Raw genomic sequence first — 21,959 nt, 5'->3', positions numbered from 1 at the left:
ATCTTCCTGGTGAAGCAGAGGCAAATATTTAATATTGGTTGAGGTTTACTTTAAAAAAAAGCAGGTATTAATAATTTAATGTTCCCTTAGTCTCTTGCTGTCAGAAGCATGATCTAAGCTGAGGGCCGTCTGCTGGTAGACAGTCTGAAGAAAGCTAAGTCAGTGTACAGAACAACAAGCCGTCCTCATTTGTCAGCCCGAGGATATATAACTTGGGTTATCAATTTTCCTAAGTACCAAAAAGGATCTCCTCCTCCCCAGGAGACCTGTCATTTAAAGAAATAAAATATAAAGACATACTGGTTTTCAATTTGCCTCGGGGTTGTGATTTAGCTGGGTGGACACCTTATTAAGCTTTGATCAAATCTTGGCATCCATGGTCCCTCACATTAAATAAAGGGAAGAAAATGCCAGTTTCCTGGTACCAACCTTCTAGCAGTTTGTGTCTGTTTTTTTATAACTGGGAGAATCATGGGACGGGCAGTAGCCCTTCCATCCAGGTGCTGTGACAGGATGAGGATTGGGCACATCAGCCCCCTTTCTTCTGTTGTGTGCTTTGATGACCTGGACATTGCTCAGTACTATATTTTCCCCCCTGGGTGGCCTACTGGGGAGGAAACTGGAGCAGGAAAAACTGGCTCCTGACTCGAGGCTTAAGGGAAATGTCAGATCACACTGAACATTTGAGTTCAGTAGGAAAATACAGTAAGGAAAGTTAAACTAGACACAGTTGTTTCTCCACCTTCTTCCTGCTTCCTTCCAAGTTCTTCGCCAGGGTCTGCTCCGTTAGATGGGCTTTCCTGTATGGGGTCAAGGCCCCTTCTCCCACAGTGGATTCTTGTGGTACCTTCTGGATACTTCTTTCAGAACCAGGGTGCTATTCTCTCAGCTGCTAAGAGTGATGCCTGCTCACAGCAGAGTCTTCCTTGGGGAACTGCCCTAGGCTGAAAGAACTCCCTAAATCCAGTGACTGGTCAGTCAGGGGCGCAAAAGTGGGACCCCCTTGCCTCAGGGTGGGAAATTCTGAAGGACCTTCTGCTCAGGAGTGCACCCTGAAGACCTCTGCTACAACTGCCTCGTGGTTTAACCTCCTTCCTCTCTGTCTGGCCTCCCTGACTCCCACAAGCATTCCTCCCATACTTCCTGCACACAGAACTCTTCCTCAGAGTCATTTTTAGAAAACCTGGAAAGCAATCTTTGAAATACTTTTAAAAAGTATTTGAGCCTTTTTTCCCTTTGTGCCATACCTCCTCTCCCCAATCCTTTTCCCTAAAAAGTGTTCCATACAACCAATTATGAAAAACCTTATTGAGTCAAACTTTCTCAGTTCTGAATCCAGTAGACATTTAATCTTTGGATCCTGGCTCTCTTCCTAACAATAGATGAGATCTTGGGCAAAAGCTCTGTTATGTCCATTTTACAGATAAGTAAGTCTCCTGTTTGTAAAATGGGCATAACAATAGCACTTACCTCATAAGTTTCCTTAAGCATACCAGATGAGACAATGTGTTTGAAGTGATGAGATAAGTTAGCAGTGGTTAAAATTGAGAAACACATCTAAATCCTTGTGAATATGATTATAGCCTATCATTTCCAAAATGAATAAGCTAAGTAGCATTTTTATTTCAATGGTTATGCATTTCCTGAATTGCCATGTCACTCTTTAAAAAAAATCTATCTGCTTATCTTCACAAAATCTCTTGCTTATGTTTATGGACATGGTTCCTTTGTTTAACTCTTTCAGCATCCAGAACAGACTTGTGCCTACTTCTTTGTTAGACTGCTCTAGAGGTTAACTTCCTAAAAAGTAAATTTTTGCTTATGTTTTGGAATATTAGTTTGCTGGCTTATTTTTGAAAGGAGTTATTTTTGTTTGTCTCCCTCCCCCTGTTTATTAGCAGTTTTGCGGCTGCTCTACCTCATCCCCTAGGACACAAGTCCAGAAACCGACCTACTCAGGCCTTCTCTGGGATCCTGATTTGTGAGGATTCTGGGACTACAGAGCCCATCCCAGGGCCACAGAAGGCAGGGCCCAGAACATCCCGCCTCTCTTACACCACAGTGTCCTATTAAATAAGCCAGGCAGCTGCTCTTTCACTGGGTGGCAACAGGTAGAGGGGGTCTACACCCCAAGCCTTCCCTCCAAGAATACTGTAGCCTGTCTCTGGAGAGTTGTTTTTAAACCTGAGCTCATTTTTAGTTTTTGTTCTCTTCCTGTTGCATTAGGGTTGTAATCTTGTGTTTGTATTTATCATTACGATATGTTTGAAGCTGAGGAGGGTTTCTGATGGTGATCTTACTGCACCATGTTGTCTGGAAGTATCCGGACAGAAGAAAATCTGCTGAGAGGGGACTTTGGATGCTGAGAGGTCCCACCTGCTCATCACTCACTTTTGTCTAGAACACACACAAATTTGTATCTTAGCACAATTAATACCATAGTTTCCAACAGTAAAGCCAGCTCCATGAAAACAAAGGCCTAGTATATAAGATTAGCCGAACAAAGTTGAAGAACTGGATTCACATACAGTTTCTATTTATCAACTGCATTCACCTTCACTTTTTCCTTGGCATTTGGTAGAATATTATTTTGGAAACACCTCATCATTTTCCTGCTTCCATAGCAATTAGGCTACATTAAACATTACAATCAAATACTAAAACACAGTTATCGATTTGCTTACCCGAGTTAACAGTGGTTCACCGTTTTTTAGCCACCTGTATGTAGGTTTGGGTCTTCCATTTGCTTTACATTCCCAGAAGACATTTTCTTCCATGGCCACATGGATATCATTTATCTTTTGAATCCAATTAGGTTGCGCTACAACAGTCCATAAAGCAAAGAAAAGATGTACATTTAGTGTATGTTCAATCTATTTTTATTGCATGTAATCAAGGGACAAAAGTAGGCTTATTATAAAATTCCTTTTCCAGATGTGAAAATTATAAGGCTGGGGAGAAGTTCACAGAGTGCTTTTAGAAGACACCCATCCTATGTCCAACTGAGAATGGCTTGTTTTGCAGCTCATATAGCTGGTCTTTTAATCACTAAAAGGAGAATGAGTAAAACTGCCATTAGCCAGCCATATAGCAAAATTAACTGTCTCTCTCCCCCAAGTATCTATTCCTTCTTTTTTCCTTTTTGGAGGAGAAATATGCTCACTGCCCTATCATTTTTGGCCGGGCTCATATTTTCCTAGCTAAGCACCACATCTCTCAGATTCCTTTGCAGCTAGAGGCAACCATGTGACTAAGTTTATTACACTAATGATATGTGTGTAAAAGTGGTGAGAGCGACTTCCAGGTTATTTACTTAAAGGTGCTTGCCCTAGACTCTCATTGCTCCTTATGCTGATAGGAATAAGTGATAACTGGAGCAGCCTCAGAGATGGAAGCTATGCAAGATGGAAATATTGATCTTCCAGCCTTGGACTTTGAATGATCTTGTGGAGCAAAGTGAACCCAGACCCCTCTCCCTGTTTTTGGAGAGATATGTAAGAGAGAAATAAACTTCCTGTTGAAGCCACTGTTCTTTGGGTCTGTGTGTTATAGCAGCTTATCATGTCTCTAACAAAAACACTTCACTCCCACAAATCAATTATCTGGGTAATTTGTGTGACACACTTTTCCTTCAAGAATATCATTTTCATTATTGACTTATTTCATAGCGATGGAATATTATCCACAAGAGTATGGTTCTACAATCCCAAATCTCTGAATGAGTCCTTGATTTTTACCAAAAACTTCTTAGGAAATCAAGTCCTGCCCACAGTCTAACACAGTAATTCAAGTCAGCAATTAATTCCCACATGGCCCATTGCCCTACAACAATCCCACCACCAAAATTATGCCATATTTCTCATGCTTCAATTGAAGTCATGTATTATTTCCTCATTGTTAATTCCATAAAAAGTCTTCATAAGTATCAGGCCTTGCCTAAAGCACAATTGATGCTACGGTTAACTGTAACAGCAATTGTACTTATGTAGAAGACCTTCAGCCTGAAGATCATGCAGAAGAGAATCACAGCTATCATTCTGGAATGTTCTCTTCTCACAGGGCTTTTTGGTAGGGTAATGCCTAGCAATATAAATTTATAATAGTTCACATCAATATAGTTTTTTAATCAGAAGATGCTACTAAATATTCTTAACATGTTTTAGCTAACTTGACCTTGGTATCTTCTTTTAGTGAGGCTTCAAATCATCCATAATTTAATCCAAAAGGAAATTACCAGTGTTGAGGCCAAGTTGTATATCTTACCTTCATAACAATAAACAAAACCGAATAACACTCAACAAGTCCCTTAACCAACAGAAGTTTCTAGGTCCCTGAATAAGTATGGCTTTGTTCTTTTCCCATCTATAAGAAGTTGCGTGTTTTTCAGAGAGCAAAATACAGTTTTATAAATCCTCTCCTGATGGGAATGATGCATGGTTACAAATATGGGGAGGCCAAAAGGGTCAACTCTCAAAAAAAAGTTATAACGTTAACAAGCATTAGCTTGAGTGAAAGGTTATAACCTTCACCCTTAAAAGAGTTGCAAGTCTGCCGTTGTTCTGTATCTTCCTGCTGCTAATGCAAAGGGAGCTCAAAAGGTAGATACCTTTTCTGTTCTCTGCTTGAAGAATTTGATGTATAACTGGATAGGGCTGATGGCAATTGTGTGCCTGATTTCACATTCAACCTGCTGAATATTTACCCCCCCACAGAGTCCATGCAAACAAAGCAAACAAGAAAAGCTATAGAAATCTGTGTGGAATATTAACAACTAAGCCAAACTATTCAAAGAGAGTGAGGGGGAAAAAATGGAAGGGCAAATGTAACTTATGAAGCAATGTCAAGTTGAAGTTCAAAAAGGAAACATCAAAACCACATGCGGAGACAGATATTTCAATGGCATAGATTTCCTGTAACACTTGGGCTTATTCACTGCTTTCAAAAACATAGAAAGCGGCAAGCAAAACCTTGCAGTCTCAAAAAGAAGATAGGCAGAGAATGGAGGGCCTGGAGAGGATTTTGAAAGGCCCTGTAAAGTTCTTATTAATTAAACAGTTCTGGGGGCTGATTCCATCTCTTCCAGCATGGTTATGGAGGTTAAAGTGCTTGACAAGAATGCTCAGTGATAGCTATGTGTTCTGGCCAAGATGAAATCAACAATTAACTCGGCCTTGTGAGGTAACATCAGGTGCTTTCCTTGTTTTTAAAGTAATTCATAGAAGTTCTATTTGAAATGATATAAACATACTCTTTTTGAAGTGAGTATCTGGACATGGGCCCAGGAAGATCAGAAACGGAAAATCATCTAAGTGGCAAAGGAGGAGGTAATCTTCCTTTTAGCATGCCAGTTGTAGATCTATAGGGCAAAAGCACACAGTGAAGATTTCTGCTGCCACTCAGATCGGAGGAATGGTATGTGCGTGGGTGAGGTTTTTTGTAAAGTCCTATGCTTGATGGAACTTGTTATTCTTTCCCTATCTCTCTGGACCACCCAGTTCAAAGTCCTTGCATAACAAATTATCCATTTAATGCATGATAGTAGTTTGTTTCCTTTTTTTTTTTTTGCTAATGCAAACAGGTCCATGGGATTTATTACTTAATATTTAGGATCAACTACAATTTATAACTCCATGTCTAAATAAAAGCTCCAAGGAAGGCCTAAACATTATGATTTCAGAAGGAGGTTATATCTCGATGCCCTTTTGGGTAATATATGTAGATCCACATATTAAATAGAATTAATAATATCCACATATTAGAACAGAACCACCTGTTTTGGCCTTTCACGTTCTTTTAAGTTTTCAAACAGAAAAATCCCTCCTCTAATCTTAAGTCTTAGTTCTCCAGCTACAAATTCAAAAACAAGATTAAATGGTTGCAGTGGATTTGACCCTGTGACACTGTTAGTCCCTTGTATAAATGAAAAATCTCTTCATTTCAATATTTTGTTCAATAACCTAAATCAATATTTGTGCATTCTACTCACTGGATTATTGGATACCATGTAAACATGGTATCCAATAATAATTTATATCACAGATGGGTATCATTTGAACTTAGTGGTCACACAATTCTCAAAGGTACCTGGCTGGCTGATTCTCCCAAAACAGACAATTCTAATAGAGCCTTAGAACTTAGAAATTTAAAAATCTGAGCAAAAGGATATGATGGGGAAAGTATGTAAATTATAATTACAAGATGGCATTAGCCATTTATAATTATTTCTGGTTGTTTACACAGCTTGGAAAAGATGAATCATCATCAGGCAATGCAGTAGCTTGGCTAACACTGCTTAAGAAGTTTGTTTTGAGTGGGTTTTATGAGCCCCAATATAATAACTTGGCTTCAATTTACCATCTATATATATAGTTATGTCCCAAATATTTATCTCTAGCCTGGTATTCTTATACTTTGATGGAATCATTGGAATATTCTCCATGTCTTTACCTTGAATCCAATGTTCCTAGTATTGGCATGTGAACTATTCATTCCAACCTTACTACAGAGTCTTCCAATTTATTGTTACAGTTTCTTTTAAACACCTAACTTCCCATTTACAGAAGCCACTGAAAGGAAGGTACAGCTTTGCAAGAAATGCTCATATTCACAGGTGTGTGTATATATATATATATATATATATAAATTGAATATATATATAATTTGATAATATCTGTACAGCCTTCATAATCTCCATTTCTCTGACTTCAGACTCACATCCTCTCCCCACAAAGCATAATCACATCATTCTAATGCATTCTAATGAGGGTTTTCAAATCCAGTTCTGTGGTGCTCTGAGGGTTCTTGGCAGATACCTCCTTCCACAAGAGCAGCCTTGCTCTGGTTTAAATATTGAGAATTCATATAAAAAAGACGCCGGACTTGACGGTGTCAGAGGCACTTTTGACGTTAATATGCTAAACCTTTAGATCACTTCTTGAACCAACTGAATTCTTGGATCTCTTGGGTGCCCTGTTAATTTGTGCTATCCTCAACAGTCCGACATGGTCTCTTCTATTGTTACTCTGCCCTTTTGCTCTGGTGATGGCAGAGATGCCATCAGGCTCATACGCTCACAGATCACAATGATAAACTGCACAAAATAGAAAAACCAACTATATGAAGGCACACTCAAGGGCAACCAAAACCCGGTGTATTTCTATTAGTAGGTATTCATTAATAACTAAAACAGATATGATTGGAGGAAGTAATCCATGTGAGAGCTGATGGATAGGGTATGTGAAAGTGCTTTGTATGTTGTAAATGTTACACAAATTAAGAGAACATTAGCATCATTTTAGGTTAATATGTAAAGTACTCTGTCACGTGGTTCCACCTACTTCTTTTCTTTTCTTTCCAGGTGTTCCCAGTGATCCCACAATTCCTGTCACAAAGGGGTTTTCTTTGTCCTCAAATCAAATAAGCCTGTTCTTGCCTCATCTTGTTTTTTTGGAATGTCCTCCTCCCCTTCATCAACTAACCAGTTTTTACTCTACAGAAACACCTCCTCCATGAAGCCTTCCCTCATCTGACAATTGCAATCCTTCTGAACATGTACAGTTTATTTGGTACAAACAGTGCAACTGTTTTGTGCCATCACTTGTTTTTGTCTCATTTGGTTTAGCTCTTTCATTGTTAACCGATTTCTGTAAGCACACATTTTTTTTTTCTTCCCAAATGTATTTCAGTCAATTTCAAACTTTAGAAATGAGTCATGGAACCAAAAGAACTGGAAATCAGCAATATGTTAACTTAAAAAGGCCTTCAAGCTGCTTCACTAAGCCCACCTCTATCCTGATAAACCAAGCAAATATTCTAGCCTAACATGGATTAATTTCTTTATATTTATTTTTAATCCTCAACTTAGTCACTACCCAGTGTTTCTCTGAATCTGTTCTTACTGAGTTGAATTCATCCCTTTTTCCTTCCCCATCTACCTTCTATGCAAAATACTACCAACCAGGGACATTATGTATTTACAGACCATCTCAACATAATCACCTTGTTATTTCTAAACCACATAAAACCTCTTATATGTTATTTCTAAACCTCATAAAACCCTGCAAGTTAATGGAAATATTACCATTTTATAGATGTGTCCCAGAGATGTTAAGGTTCAGATTCAGAAAGTGGTTCAGTTCGAATCGGCAGCAGACCTGCCTGGCTCCAACATCCATGTCCTACCTGTAGGCTCTCAAAGGATGTCCAGCCCTACCACATATTTGTTTGGACCTACATTTTCAATGTGTGGTCTAAGGATCCCTCATGTCTATTTTGGGGAGTCCATTAGATACTTTTGTCCAACTAGTATCTTTTCTTCATACACTTCAGCCAGAACACTTCATGACAGATTGAACACAGACACACACATAAGTATCCAGCTTTCTTCTGTTAAGACAGTCATAGAGATTTGCTAAAACATTAACAGTATCCTTCTTCTCACTATTTTTTAAAAAATACAGTCAATTTTCTCAAAATACATTAATTATGCTAACATGTACTTGTTATATTATTGTCATTTTAAAATAAAGTACTAAGTTAAATTAAATTTTCAGTTTTAATGATCCTATGGTATGTATTGGTAGACATAACCTGAAGAGGCAGATGTTCTCTGGAGTATTCCATAATTTTTAAGGATGAAAAGGGGTCCTGAAACCAAGAATTTGAGAACTGCTTTAGATAAGCCCAGAAACTTTCAGATAAATGAATCCACTCACACAAAACTGTAAGTAACTTTAAATAATATTTCTTGAAAGATAAAAATTGTAACAGTTGCATATGCCTTCTGTGGCAATGGTGAGGGAATTGAGTTGCATTTCAGTACATTGTCCTTGACAGGATTTTTTTCTTCCCTAGTCTGAAGGTTCTGAGGGGGTAAGACTCCTGTATCACTTCCCAGTGACCATTACTTACAACACGTTCTCATTGTGCACTCCTTGAAAAATGGCAGCAAGCTACTTTATTGGAACTGCCCGACTCATAGAAGGAAACAAAAATTGTTGACTTTATCTTAAGTGACAGTGAGGGACACTGAGGGTGTCAATACCAGTTTTGTTTAGGACAATTAAGCAGAATATTGCTTTACTGTGAAATTACCTTGTCTGCTGTGTCTATTTTTGGCCACTTTTTTTCTTTAAGCCACTTTTCAGGTCTGAATATTACCTAGTCATCACATATACATAGCACATCCATGGGGGAATTGGTATGCTGAGCTGCATGATGCTTCTGCATTCACTTATTGATGACCTTAGAGAGACTCAAACAGCATTACAGTATCATTAGGCCTAGAGTTTTGACTTTAGAGACAAAGGACAATAGCACACAAGGTCTAGACAGACAGTAGTACATATAATTTGGGGAGGAAAACAGAAAGAGCTCTTTAGACTCAATAATCAGGTCATCATTCTATGAAATAGGAAGTGAAAAAGTCAGTTGCTCATCTGGACATTTTTATTTTTGGCATTGACTGTAGAAAATATGCAGAGAAAGTATGTGGATGACTGATGGAGTTTTTTCCTTTATTGTATTAAACTATCTTATTGGTAGGAAGAGTAACATCTATAGTATAAGAAAAAGCAGTTCTAGTCAGAGCTCTGATTCACTCATAGGATCTTGGCAAGTTATTTTATGTCTCTGGCCTTTATTTTATTTATTTATAAAAATGAAAGTGTTGGCCCCAATAGTTCCTTCCATCTCAAACATTGTAGAATTCCATGAAATAAAGCTTGTTTACTGCTCAAATATTATATCCCTTATTTCCTAAAAGTGAAGATTATTTTACTCTCTTCATATCTGTTACATATAGGAGAAACTGTACAAAAGACATTAAATATCAGGTTCTTTAAGTTCACACTTCATTATTCTAAATGATGACTATAGTTCTATTGGTCTATTTGTGAAAAAAGGAAGTAACTTTACAGACACAATGAGGTTGAAAGATGAGTAATTAACAAGCGAATTAAATCCATTTTATACTTCCTTTTCCTTTCTTCAAAGATAATTACCTTAGCACTCTCATATTCTACTTTGTCTATGTAGACTGGCTACAATGCCTGATGTGACAGTGAGCTGTTCGCTTTGTACAGAAGCAGGAACACCTTTACTTCCATGTAATTTAATCTTCAGCTTCATTCTACCACTTGGAAATAGCCTAGCACAGAGTAATGGTTCTCACAAGGCGGACTTCACATAAGCTGCATCAGCATTACCAGGGAACTTAGTAGAAAGCTCCCATCCCAACGCTACAGAATCAGAGCCCCTGTAGTAACGCCCAATATTCTGCATTTTAATAAAACTTGTGGATTATTCTAATGCACACTGAAGTATAAGAACCTCTAGCTTGAAAGAACAGGCATAGATTTGGACTCTAGCTCTGCTTCTTACTATGTAAACATAAATCAGCTAGAAACTCTCTTGGGAGTCAGTTTCCTTATCTACAAACGTAGTATCTGGAGGAACGACACGAGAGTGTCTTACTGGCTGTAACTCCAGAATATGTCTCAAATCCCTCTCTTTCTTTTCCTTCCTTGAGCCCTGGCCACCGACATTTCTCATCTACATGGCTTCCTGACTGGTCGACCAACTTTTGTTCTTGGTTCCCTATAATCTGTTCACCACAAAGCAATCAGAATGGTCTTCTAAAAGCATGAATCTTACTGAATCACTCCCCTGCTTAAGATACCCCAATGATTTTCCATTATGGTCAGAATAAAATCCAAATTCTGCACCTGGCTTACAAGTACATAATATGTTGTCCTTCAATTTTTTTAAAACTTTTGCTCCTTAACCCTATGATGTAGTTACAATGGCTTCCTTGATACATCTCAAGCATGTCAAGTAGTTTCCTGTCTCAGGGCCTTTGCACTTCCTTCCCTTCCATTTGGAATCCACTTCCCCTTGAATATCTAGCCCCTTTTCATACTTTTGGTTTCATCTCACAGGCCAATTCTCAGATGAGTCTTCCCTGACTACCTCATACTATGAAGCTTTTCTCCTGCTCTTGGTTATGTTCTATCATTTCCTCTTGATGATTTTCTTCATGGCTCTTATCACAATATGTAATTTTCTAGTTCATTTATTTGCTTACTAGTACATTGTGAACTTCTAGTAAAACAGAAGCTGCTTGAGAGAAGGTGTTTGTCTTGCAGCCCTACCACTATATGGTAGGCAATGAAAAAAACATCAGTTGAACAACTTAATAATATATTTAAATTATTTTAGCACATTTCTACCTTTAGCAACAAAGATCTATGTAGTAGTTTATCAGATCTATTTAAAGGTAGTGTTTTATGCTGAAAAATGTCTGAAAGAGCAAATTAAACTAGACCACACTGGTCAAGCATAAGTTATGAAAAAAAGAAATTGGGAAGATGTGGTAAGGCAATATGTTTTATGTCTCAACTAGTGTCAGTTTTTTACATTAGGTGTATGTGTTAACCTAAAGACTCGGCCACACTGGGAATGCACCAACTGGGAACAGGGACTTCCATCTTTTGACACATGAAATTATACCCAGCAGGCCTTTGGAGGAAGGTTGATGGCTTTAGTGCAAGAAGGGAAAACCTTTGTCAAGCCAGAACAGAGGTTAGCATGCCTGCCATTACTGAAGTGAAGAGTTGATGAATGGAATGTATCATCTTTCAACTGAAAAAGAGAAGCAAGTTTCTAAACTCAAACTCATGGTTTACAACCCTGATCACAGCATGTCGTAATGTTTTAAGGAATTATCTTGTCAACAAAGACAGAATGTTCATGCACAAGGGACTAGGGCTACTTTCTCCAGTTTTGTGATCTGCACAGTGATTTTAATTACACTAACTCATATAAGTAGGATATCTAGACAACTGGCTATTAGGAACTCAGTACTGGGAAAACCCAATAGAGACCAAAAAATATAAATAAATAAATAAGTAAATGATAGTCGGGCACTTTTGTATAATTAAACTCTACGACAATCAAAACAATTCGATAATTTCTGTGTCACTGATATGTTAGTTGAGGAAGAACAAAAGAATAAACGGAGATGCAACAGCCAAGCTCTGTGAAATTCAGCTGATCTGACAAGCTTCTAACACCAAGGGTGGCTGACAACTGAGGAATAAACTGAGTTATCTTTAGAAAGCAGGCAAATTTCATTCTGCCGTTTTCCCCATGCATGGATGTAGATAACTCCATTTAAAAGGGAAACACTGTTAGAACCTGATTTTCAACTCCAGGGCAGAATCCTTGAAAAAATATTTCACTGCACAAGACCAGGGACACAGTTGATTCTCCAGAAAAGAAACTCCAGCTTATTCATTTTCAGTGTAGGAAACCTTTGACCCACTTGAAAGCACTATGCCAACTCCTGGTTACAGAAAATTTCATACCTTTTTAACATATGGAAAACAATTCTTTCACTTAAAAGAAAAATCAAGAAAGTGAAAATGATGAATTAGTTGAGCAATTCAAATAACATTTATAAACAAACACCACTGAATTCAAAAGTCTTTCAACTAAGAAAAAAAAGAGAGAGAAAACACTGGCCATTTGCCTGAATAATTTCAGGTTCTCTCTACGTGACACATAAGAAATAATTGTTATACTGCTGAGAAAAATGTACCGTAACCATTTAAAAAGGATAGCAATTGCATCTCACTGAACAATTCTATAACCTTCAGTCTTATGTTTTCTCCAGTCAGTTAACTGGTATTTTTTTCAACCACAGTGAAAACTGTGTTTTTGCTTTTCAACCAATCAAATAATGTATTAACTGCCACAGTTCAAGAAAGAGCTAAGAACAAACATCAAGTCTGTCATTTGGCAAAAATAGAGTCAGTCCTTTATTATTGTTGAAGAAAGATGAGTGATAAAGGGGAACGTGGATTTATTCAAACAACCATTGCTCAGTTGTTATATGCTTGCCTATTTTTCAGGTCATCATGTGAAGAAGTACTTTCTGAACCACGTGAGCTCTCCTGCCACCCGGGCTATATCAGAGGCATGCGAGTCCCAAATGCTGAGGGTTATGTAGGGGAGGTCACTGCAGGCTACCTGATATTAGAAATCTCCACTCAGTTTCCAAACACAGTTCTAAAAAATCTGATATGACTATTGAACAAAGTCCTTTGACCATGTCTTAAAACCAAAATGCTTTGGTAAAAGAATTGGTGAAATAGACTTCCATAGTATTAGTTATTGTAAAAAATAAGAACATTTAAAACTTTTGCTACAACTTGTCCCTGTAGAGGTAATTCTTATCATTTTATATGTGTGGCCCTTTACTCAAACCATTCTTGAATACTTATCAATGGATAATATTTATTTTCAATATCCCAGAGAGATGGGATTCAGACATGTTCTAATATGTCAAAACCCAAGTTCCCTTCAAAATGCTTATTCAGTGAAATCCCTTTCTGGGTTTCAAATCAGTACCCTAACAGGGTTTCTAAGATAGGCTCAATTGTTGACCATGTGCTAGAGGTTTTAAATTTATATTATGCTTGGATCAATGCTGATGATTTGACTGTAAGAGGAGCAGCTGTACATAAAAAGTCTTTGGGGAGAGAGATTTGTCATGCTCCACTCCAATAAGAACTAAATTGAAGAGTGTGCATTTTGAAATGTTCATGGTACCACATTAACTTGCTATCACATAGCAGCAATTACAAAGGATTGACATGAACCCTGAATCAAAATTTGAACGAAGAAACAGGCAGAGATTAAAAAAAAAATAAACGAGGAGGAGAAATAACAAAAATGTTTCCTGTGTCAGGTTTACAGCTTGATGGCAGGAGGAAAAATGGTTCTTCTGCAAGCATTTCTTTACAAGTTTACGCTAATATCCATCCCCCAAACACATGAACCTAACTTCTTCTCAGCTCTCTCCACATCCTTGCTCTCCACCCTCACTCTCCATACCCAGAATCACCCAGAGAATGCTAATTAAGTAGCAAGCCATGTGTTTTACATAGTCCTGTTTTGTGTAATCCTTTCCAACATGCTGGAATGCAAGCCTCCCAGGTTATGACTTTAATACCAGGAAGGTCTGCAGCACTATGAATGGTGTAGTGGAATCACAAACTTACCATAAAAAGTCAACTGTCCCCTTGCTACATTTTTCCCTCTTGAATTTTCAGCCATACATTCATATAAACCAGCATCCTCCTGCTGAAAATTGGGGATTTCAAGAATTCCGTTTGACTTGTGTCTTCTGGCTTTCCTTGCTATTGGCTTTCCATCAGCTCTTCTCCAGATAATAGTTGGCACTGGACTGATGGTGAGAATATGAAGGAGTGAGTCAAATTAGAGAAAACCATATATTTTATTTTAACCTATGCTAACAATCCCTTCCTTCTTGGTTCTAAATATATAAGCTTTCAATAAATACTATCTCTCAAACTTCATTGATTCATGTATCAGTATTATGATTTTAGGCACATCCACACCTGTAGTATTATTATACACTTTGTGTTTTTCCTAAAATAAGAAAAAGTTCTTAACCTTAAATAAGGTAATCTATCTCCTATGCAATATTATCAAATGAAATAAAAGCCAATTTTTATATGCTTGCCATATTTTTTTCTAAGACATCTGTTTTTTTCTAATTCGTAAACATGAAAATAAAAATGTCTTGGCACAAATGTGATGGAGTAGAGATGGCTGCAAATTACTTTACGTTCCTCCCATGAAGATGAGGAGGCCCCTCCCCCTTGAGTCTGGCAGGTTCTTTCACTACTGTGACTGTTGAAATAAGGCCCAAGTGATGTTGTGTCAATCTCAAGGCTCAGGCAGTAAGGAACTGATGGCTTCTATTCTCTGTCTCCTGGAACACTCTCTATGGAACCTTAATAACTTACAGCAGTCTATTACAAGGGTGGTTTGGGGAAACCTTATTTAAAATAGTGAGATAAGGGAAAGAGCAGTCTGTGGGATTCTTGTGTACTCTCAAGGCATCTATCATCCTCCAGCCATAACTGCTAGCACACATCTTAAACTGTAAAGAGGGCATCGCTGAGGCAGTAAATCAATGATTTAGTGACTTAACCACAGCTTTTAAGATTGGGCTTCATAGCAGGGGATACAATTATTTATTTACTTTGCACGAAAAATAAATCAAGGAAAGAAGTAATTAAACTAAAGAGTTGCTAATCTTCTCTAGAAAACCTGAGATAGTATTTAAAAAATTAAAGCCATCAACTCTACTATTCTGGTTTTGGAAGAATTTAAGTTCATTAGACAGACACTAACTCAAAATGCAGAAAGGGCTCTATCAAAAGTACATGATGGGTGCCTTTACATTTGATGAAATATACACTTACTACATGCCTTTACAAATAACTGTATTTAGACATATTCTTTCTGCTCTTAAGTGGGAGAAGATGTGTTTCAGCAGCTGGACGTGCATACCCAAACATTTCTGTGTAGACTGGAGAAGCCCAATTTTGGTCTTTTGTTTTTATTCTAGTGCCATTCAAGCAGCATGAATAGAGTTTAATTTATACCCACTTAGAGGTATGAATAACATGAATTCTGTTCTTTATCCACAGAAGATTTTTCAAGGTGTCATCTTGTAGAGTTTACCAAATATATACCTCCCTTATCCAGTTATCTTCTTCACCTTTTCTCTGAATTGAGATTCCTAATAAATACATTAAAAATTTTTTATAAGTGGGGACCATATTATACTGTTTTGCAATCTGCTTTCAGACACTTAGCAATAAATCACAGGCATTTTTTATGTTCTACTTGTTGTTTTATAGCTTGACTTTTAATGCCTGTAAAGTGTTCAGTCCTACAGCTATGTCATAATTTATTTAATGTGGTAAGTTTTCAGGATATTATAAATGACCACTGTATTATATAGTACCAATAGGAGGTTCTATTGTAGCTTACAGTGCCATGACTCACAAATATGCAAACCAAAAGAATCCTTCTAATGGATCTGAAAATAAAATGATACAAAGGAACATCTTTCTTGTATGCTTGCTGTAAAACACACAATTATACAAAAATAGATTACATGCTGATACAGGGGTCTGCAAAAGTTAGTGGCTCTGCCATAGCCAGTATTTGGGTACAGGAAGAAGATGGGGAATTAGCAGTGGGTTGGCTGAATAGGTGTGGATGGGAGTTAAGATTCTCATGCATCATTAAAATCCATGGATGCTCTAAATACTCTCATTTCAGATGATAGTTTTTTTCATTTATCCCATACCTTTTTGGCAGGGTTACTAGGCTTATCTAAGGATATCCCACAGACTGAATAAGAAAGTTGTGAATAATTTTCAGATGACTGTAAAATAGACACTCTTTAGAGAATATCAGGTCTTACCTGTCTCTAGCCAGAGCAGAAAGAAACCCAAAGGTGAGAAAAGAGACTGGCAATTTGAAAAGAAATGCATTCTCTGTAAACTAGGGCCAGAATAAAAGTCTGTATCTTCCAAATAGTCAGCAGGACTGTATCTCAAACGAAGGCCTTTGTTTTCCTGTCATTTTGGGTGGGACAGTATGCACATTACAGGTCATAATAATAGGACACAATACTTTTCCGGTACTGCCCCTCTCCTCTCCTTTGTGGCCATGGCAGTGTGGTGGCCTAATCCTCCTTGTGTCACTGCATGGCCCCTCTCCATGGCAAGAGGGCAGAATCAAAGATGCATATGCACAGTTACAAGGAGAGAAGCTTGACTTGTTTATCAGTCACCTGAGAAACCTTCACTGTGGACAGTACAAGGAAAATTCTATAGCTGCCCAAGCTGAAGGGAGGACAAGGAAGAAGAGAATCCAGAACTTACTTTCCCAAGGCAAAGCATTCCAACTTCACCGTTGTTCCTTTCGCAGTGGGGACCATTTCTGGGAACTGCACTTCTATTTTTGGCTCATATTCGCCCATCACCCCTGTGAATAAACAAAGGAGCTAAGTCTTGGAGATTCTTTTAAAATGTACATAAGTATTTTGCTCTTAATGTACAATGTTCCTATACACATTATATGCACAATTAATTCCCTCATTTGAAGCAGGGCCTATCTCAAACAGCCTTGAATTGTGGCACTTCTCCCAGTTACTGCTAGAGGAAAATTTGTATCATAGCATCAGCCATCTGCCTAGGATTAATTTCTCCATGCATATAACTTCATTTCTCAAAAATACTTCATTTTAGGTAGTCATGGATCAAAAAGGAGGTGGGAAAAAAAGTCCTAGTCACCAGAAAAATCAAACAAATTATATTTTGGGGAACATACTACAGAAAATTCTAAACACTTAAGAATACCTGCATGCATTATTATGTCTTCATAAGAAAAAAAATTCTGAGTAATCAATTTGGGGTCACAACTAATTTTATCTTTTACTTCCAAGGCTAATCTGAATACATTATAAATAAATACATACAAGGTAACATTAAATGCCAATATTTTAATTATATTCTGAATCAATATAAAAGAGAATAATTAGAAGCAAACTATAGAAAACAACCTTTAAGTTATACCCATCTTGGTAATGGCATGCTTACTTTGAAGGTCATATTCTCTAAACTTTGCAATATCTTGGTAAGTGTAAAATTACGGCCAAGCTAACACAACCTAACAAATTAAGTAAATGACTTGTTAGTGATTTCGTATCCATACATGTTTGACCCCCATTTACCACTGCCCTAATTTAGTTAGTACATTTATTTCTATTCAATTTGTAGTCATTTTCCATTGTCTCTGATTCAGCTGTGCTAATATAAAATTTGGAATTTTGTAGCTTACTAAAAAATGATAGGCTTGCCTCCATTTCATCTCTCCTTCAGCCTTTTCATCATAATTAGAAGACAAAAGACTAAAGGAGTCAGAAAAAAAGGTAAAGGCAAGGAATAGAGGAGGACAGGCACTTGATAAAAAAATTCCACTCATTTTGCAGAGGTGGCCCTTTTCAACAGCAACTTCAGAATTTGGGAAGCATTGAGGGGATTTCCTCAATGTGTAAAACAAACAAACAAAAAAATCTACATTAAATGTCAGATGATGTAACTGTCTAGCCAGGTCTGCTATGAGGTATGTTGTCAAAAGTGCAAAGGTGAACAGAGTTGTTTTTTCCCCTTCAAAAAACGACAGGAAGGATTGTATTTGGAAGGGACCTTTGAGAGAATTCAATTTAGCACTCTTAACCTTGGTATTCAAGGATGCAAATTTTTCTAGAAAGGATCTGTAGCTGGATCCCAATTCCGAAAGGAATCTTAACCCTCCAAAAGTTATAATCACAGCTCTAATCTGCTTTCCTTTTACAAGGCTGTAAAGTTAAAAGAGTTAAACAGTTCACCTTTAGTCTTACAACAAACTAGTCAGTGTTCAAGGCTGCAAGCCTGCTCCCTGATTCCTGATCTTAATCTTTTACTATGGCCTCACACCACTGCAGTGAAGAACACTACAAAACTAGATTCAAACACACAAAATCCATGCTTGACATGTTCAGATACAAAACCATTCCTGCCTTTGACCAATCTCTGAATTCCCTTTCACTTAAGTCTGGGTTTGTCTTTTTCCCACATTTGCCACAAAAGCTGGACCAGTGAAGAAGTGGCGCTTGCTAACAACAGCGTTCACACCCAGCGGCTGAAATTACTAACAAACAGCCTGTACAGTTGACTCATCATCCCATAAATATCAATAGTATGACTCTGAGTGCATGAAAAACTTAACACCTTTTAGTGCTGTGTGTGGGGGGCTATGTAGGGCCAGAGCAGTGTTAATTTAAAAAAAAAAAATTGCCTTGTGAGAGTCCTCCCAGGAAATCAAGACAATCTCTACTGAAGTGGGGGAGGGAGATGAAATGATAAGGTTAAAATACAGGGACAAGGCTGTTTTAGCTGAGATCAGGCTTTTCCCCTGCCTCCTTGTTTCTAGAAACATTCCAGATAAATTGTGTTTCTTAATCCAGCTATGAAAGATACAACCAGGAGCAAATACATCTCACACAATCTTGTCCTGAGCAACTGAAATATCAGTGTCCAAGATTCCCTGAACTGTTACCTCCTCATCCTAAAATCCTATTAAGGCCCAGACTCAAAGTTCACTCCTCCAGGATCCTTCTTCACCCCTCTTCTCTTCATGCCCTACTCCATAGCCCACAGTGACCTTTAAATAACCAGGAAGTATCAGAATCTCTTTGCCTCATTTCTGTTTTCCATGACTTCTTTAAAAACAAAAATGTTTATTGAGATACTATTTTCATATCAAATAATTGACTGATTTTAAGTATACAACTAAACTATTTTGTTGGAAATTTACTGGGTTGTACAATCATCACCATGATCCACTTTCAGAACATTTCCATCTCTCTGATGAGATCTTTCATGTCCATTTATAATTAATCTTCAAAACCAGTTCCAGCTCCAGGCAACTTCTAATCGGCTTTCTATGGATTTTCCTTTTCTGTATTTCATATAAATGGAATTATACAACATGGTCTTTTGCATCTAGCCTCTTTCACTTGGCACAATGTTATCAATGTTCTTCCATGTTGTACCATGTACCAGTAGTTGATCCCTTTTTATGGCTGAATAGTACTCCATTGTAATGGATGTACCCCATTTTCTTTATCAATTCACTGGTTGTATTAACAAACTGACACAAACTGAATGACTTAAAAGCAAAATAAACTTATTCTCTCACAGTCCTGGAGGCTAGAAGTCATAAATGAGGATGTCAACAGGGTCCTCTGAGACTCTAGGTCCAACTGTTCCTAGCTTCTGGTGGTGGTCATAAATCTTTGGTGTGCCTTGAGGCTGGGTCCCTCCAATCTCTACCTCTGTCATCACATGACACTCTTCTTTGTGTCTTCCAGTTGTCTTCTTATAAGGACACCAGACATACTAGATAAGGATGCACTGTACCCCAAAATAACCTCACCTGAACAAATTACATTTATAATGACTCTATTTCCAAATAAGGTCATATTCTGAGGTATCAGGGGTTAGAACTTCAATGTATCTTTTTGGGAGACACAATTCAACCAGTTGATGGGCATTTAGATTGCCTCCACTACTGGCTATTCTGAGTAATGCTTGTATGAACATTTGCAAGTCTTTGTGCGGATATGATTTTCATTTTTTGTGTGTTCCCCATAATTTTTATATGGATGGCTTTTCTCTTGCTTTGTATCTCAGCTCAAATGATGACCCCTCAGAGGAGCACTTTCTGATCACCCTAACTAAAGTAAGTCCATACTATAATTCCAATTAGTACCTTATTTCCTTTATGCTAATTATCACAATGTATAATTACTGTGCTTGTTTATGTATCTAGTATCTGTCTCCCATCTAGACTGTACAATCTGTGACACCAAGCAATATGTCTTTTTCATTTCTATCTTTAGCTTCTATGGTTGTTTCCTCACTTAAACACTACTGCCAGGAAACACTTTACATATGAACTTCTGGGTCCCTCTCAAAGAACATTACTGTTTTCCACTTTTTATGGCTATCTATGTGCATTTTCTTCTTTGCAACTTTCAGTTCCTTGAGGAATGGACATACTTCTGATCATCTTTTTTTTTGTCTGTATCACTCACAAATCTTAGCTCATTAATAGGCATATGGGAAAAGGTTGTGATGAGTAGGAATTGTGGAAGGGAGGAGAATATGTAAGGATGTGAATCTTATATTGTGAGGCATAATAGCCCCTAAGTCTAAAGTACTTCTTTCCAGGCATGGACGACATTTTTAAGTGTCATCATGGCACTGAAGATCATGTCTTTCTAAAATGTTTTCTAAAATGACTGTGTGGGTTGTTTATGTGGTCACACAGTGATTTCTGGGCTGATTCAGTGATCTATATTTATGGCTATAGGGATGCGAGTAACAGAGTTATCAGTAATAATACAGATTGATCTGCATTTATAGCAGTAGTTATAGGATATAAAGATAGAAATCAGAGAAGGGATGGCATGGTTTTCACTGCTGTTTAAAGAATTTTCATTATATATAAAGATTGTCCTAGTATTAGTCATAAAAAATGAAGGAAGCAATTTTCTTCAATTATATTATGAACATTTTTTTGAAACACCTGTGAACTATTCCATTTAATTTGGTTACATCTGGCACAAGCTATATTTTTATTTGACTATTTAATACATTTTAACAATTTTGGTCTTTATTTTCTACATTAAATCTAAAAAGCTGCTGTCTTAAAAAAATTTTTTTGGACAAACAAAAGGCCCCTTAAAACAAGAGTGTGTTTAAAAGTCATTCCTCTGACCACCTGCACACTTTTGAATTTTATTGGTCTACAGTTGGTTGGGTGATTTACAGAATGACTAGGCAAAAAGAGCTATGCTACTGATGGAATGGCTCCAGAACCCTTTTTCCAACTTCAAACTATTTAAAAGGTGGTAAGATAAAAAGGCTTAACTGTATCCACATGACCAAGGTAAAGTGGAAGTAAAGATTGAATATAACGTATTCATGATAATAGAGGATTTATTATGTCATCAATATTCCATTTCTTTGGTATGAAGTATATGATTTTCCCATAGAGACAACTCTTGCTTTCAATTCTAAACAGAGACACCTATACCTATAATTTAAAACATAAAGGAAAACATCTTAATTCATTAAAATGTATTGTCAGTGTTTTCTAGTTTTTGGAATAAGCAAGGCACTGTAACAATAGTGAGTTATAGCACTTAAAATTCCATACATCAAAGTCCTCAGGAGTCTGGGCCTTAGCCACATTTACAGCCCAATAAATTAATTCAGTAAATATTCATTTAATGCCAACCTTAAGTCATGCACTGTGCCTAGCAATGGGGGCACAATTTGGGTAATACAGACCAGATCATCATCTTCAGGGCACCTATAAGCTTCTCTTTTTCAGTGCATTGCATAGTGAGAAGGCATATGCAGGTGATTATTAACTATTTATTGAATGCAGGAAGGAACTGAGTACCTGAGGAAGACATGGTTAGAAATTTCTGCATGTTTTTCTCTAAACCTGTGGTT

The 21,959-nt window shown here is 37.3% G+C and overlaps 1 protein-coding gene across 9 annotated transcripts in view; it reads right to left on the bottom strand.

The window, feature by feature from the left end:
• CNTN4 (contactin 4) overlaps nucleotides 1–21,959 on the bottom strand; it is a 927,209-nt gene that overhangs the window by 152,193 nt on the left and 753,057 nt on the right. For all 9 annotated transcript variants that reach the window (XM_073230952.1, XM_073230946.1, XM_037019370.2 and 6 more), the window contains 3 exons: nucleotides 16,773–16,875; nucleotides 14,064–14,248; nucleotides 2,685–2,821 (listed from right to left, as the gene is read on the bottom strand). In XM_073230952.1, coding sequence (XP_073087053.1) covers nucleotides 2,685–2,821; nucleotides 14,064–14,248; nucleotides 16,773–16,875 — 425 coding nt within the window. The remainder of the gene's footprint in view (nucleotides 1–2,684; nucleotides 2,822–14,063; nucleotides 14,249–16,772; nucleotides 16,876–21,959) is intronic.

The sequence above is a fragment of the Manis javanica genome, chromosome 3 (genome assembly GCF_040802235.1).
Source record: "Manis javanica isolate MJ-LG chromosome 3, MJ_LKY, whole genome shotgun sequence".
NCBI classification, from domain to species: domain Eukaryota; kingdom Metazoa; phylum Chordata; class Mammalia; order Pholidota; family Manidae; genus Manis; species Manis javanica.
The sequence above is the reverse complement of the archived record's forward strand: the minus strand, read 5'-3'. Positions and strand labels throughout refer to the sequence as shown.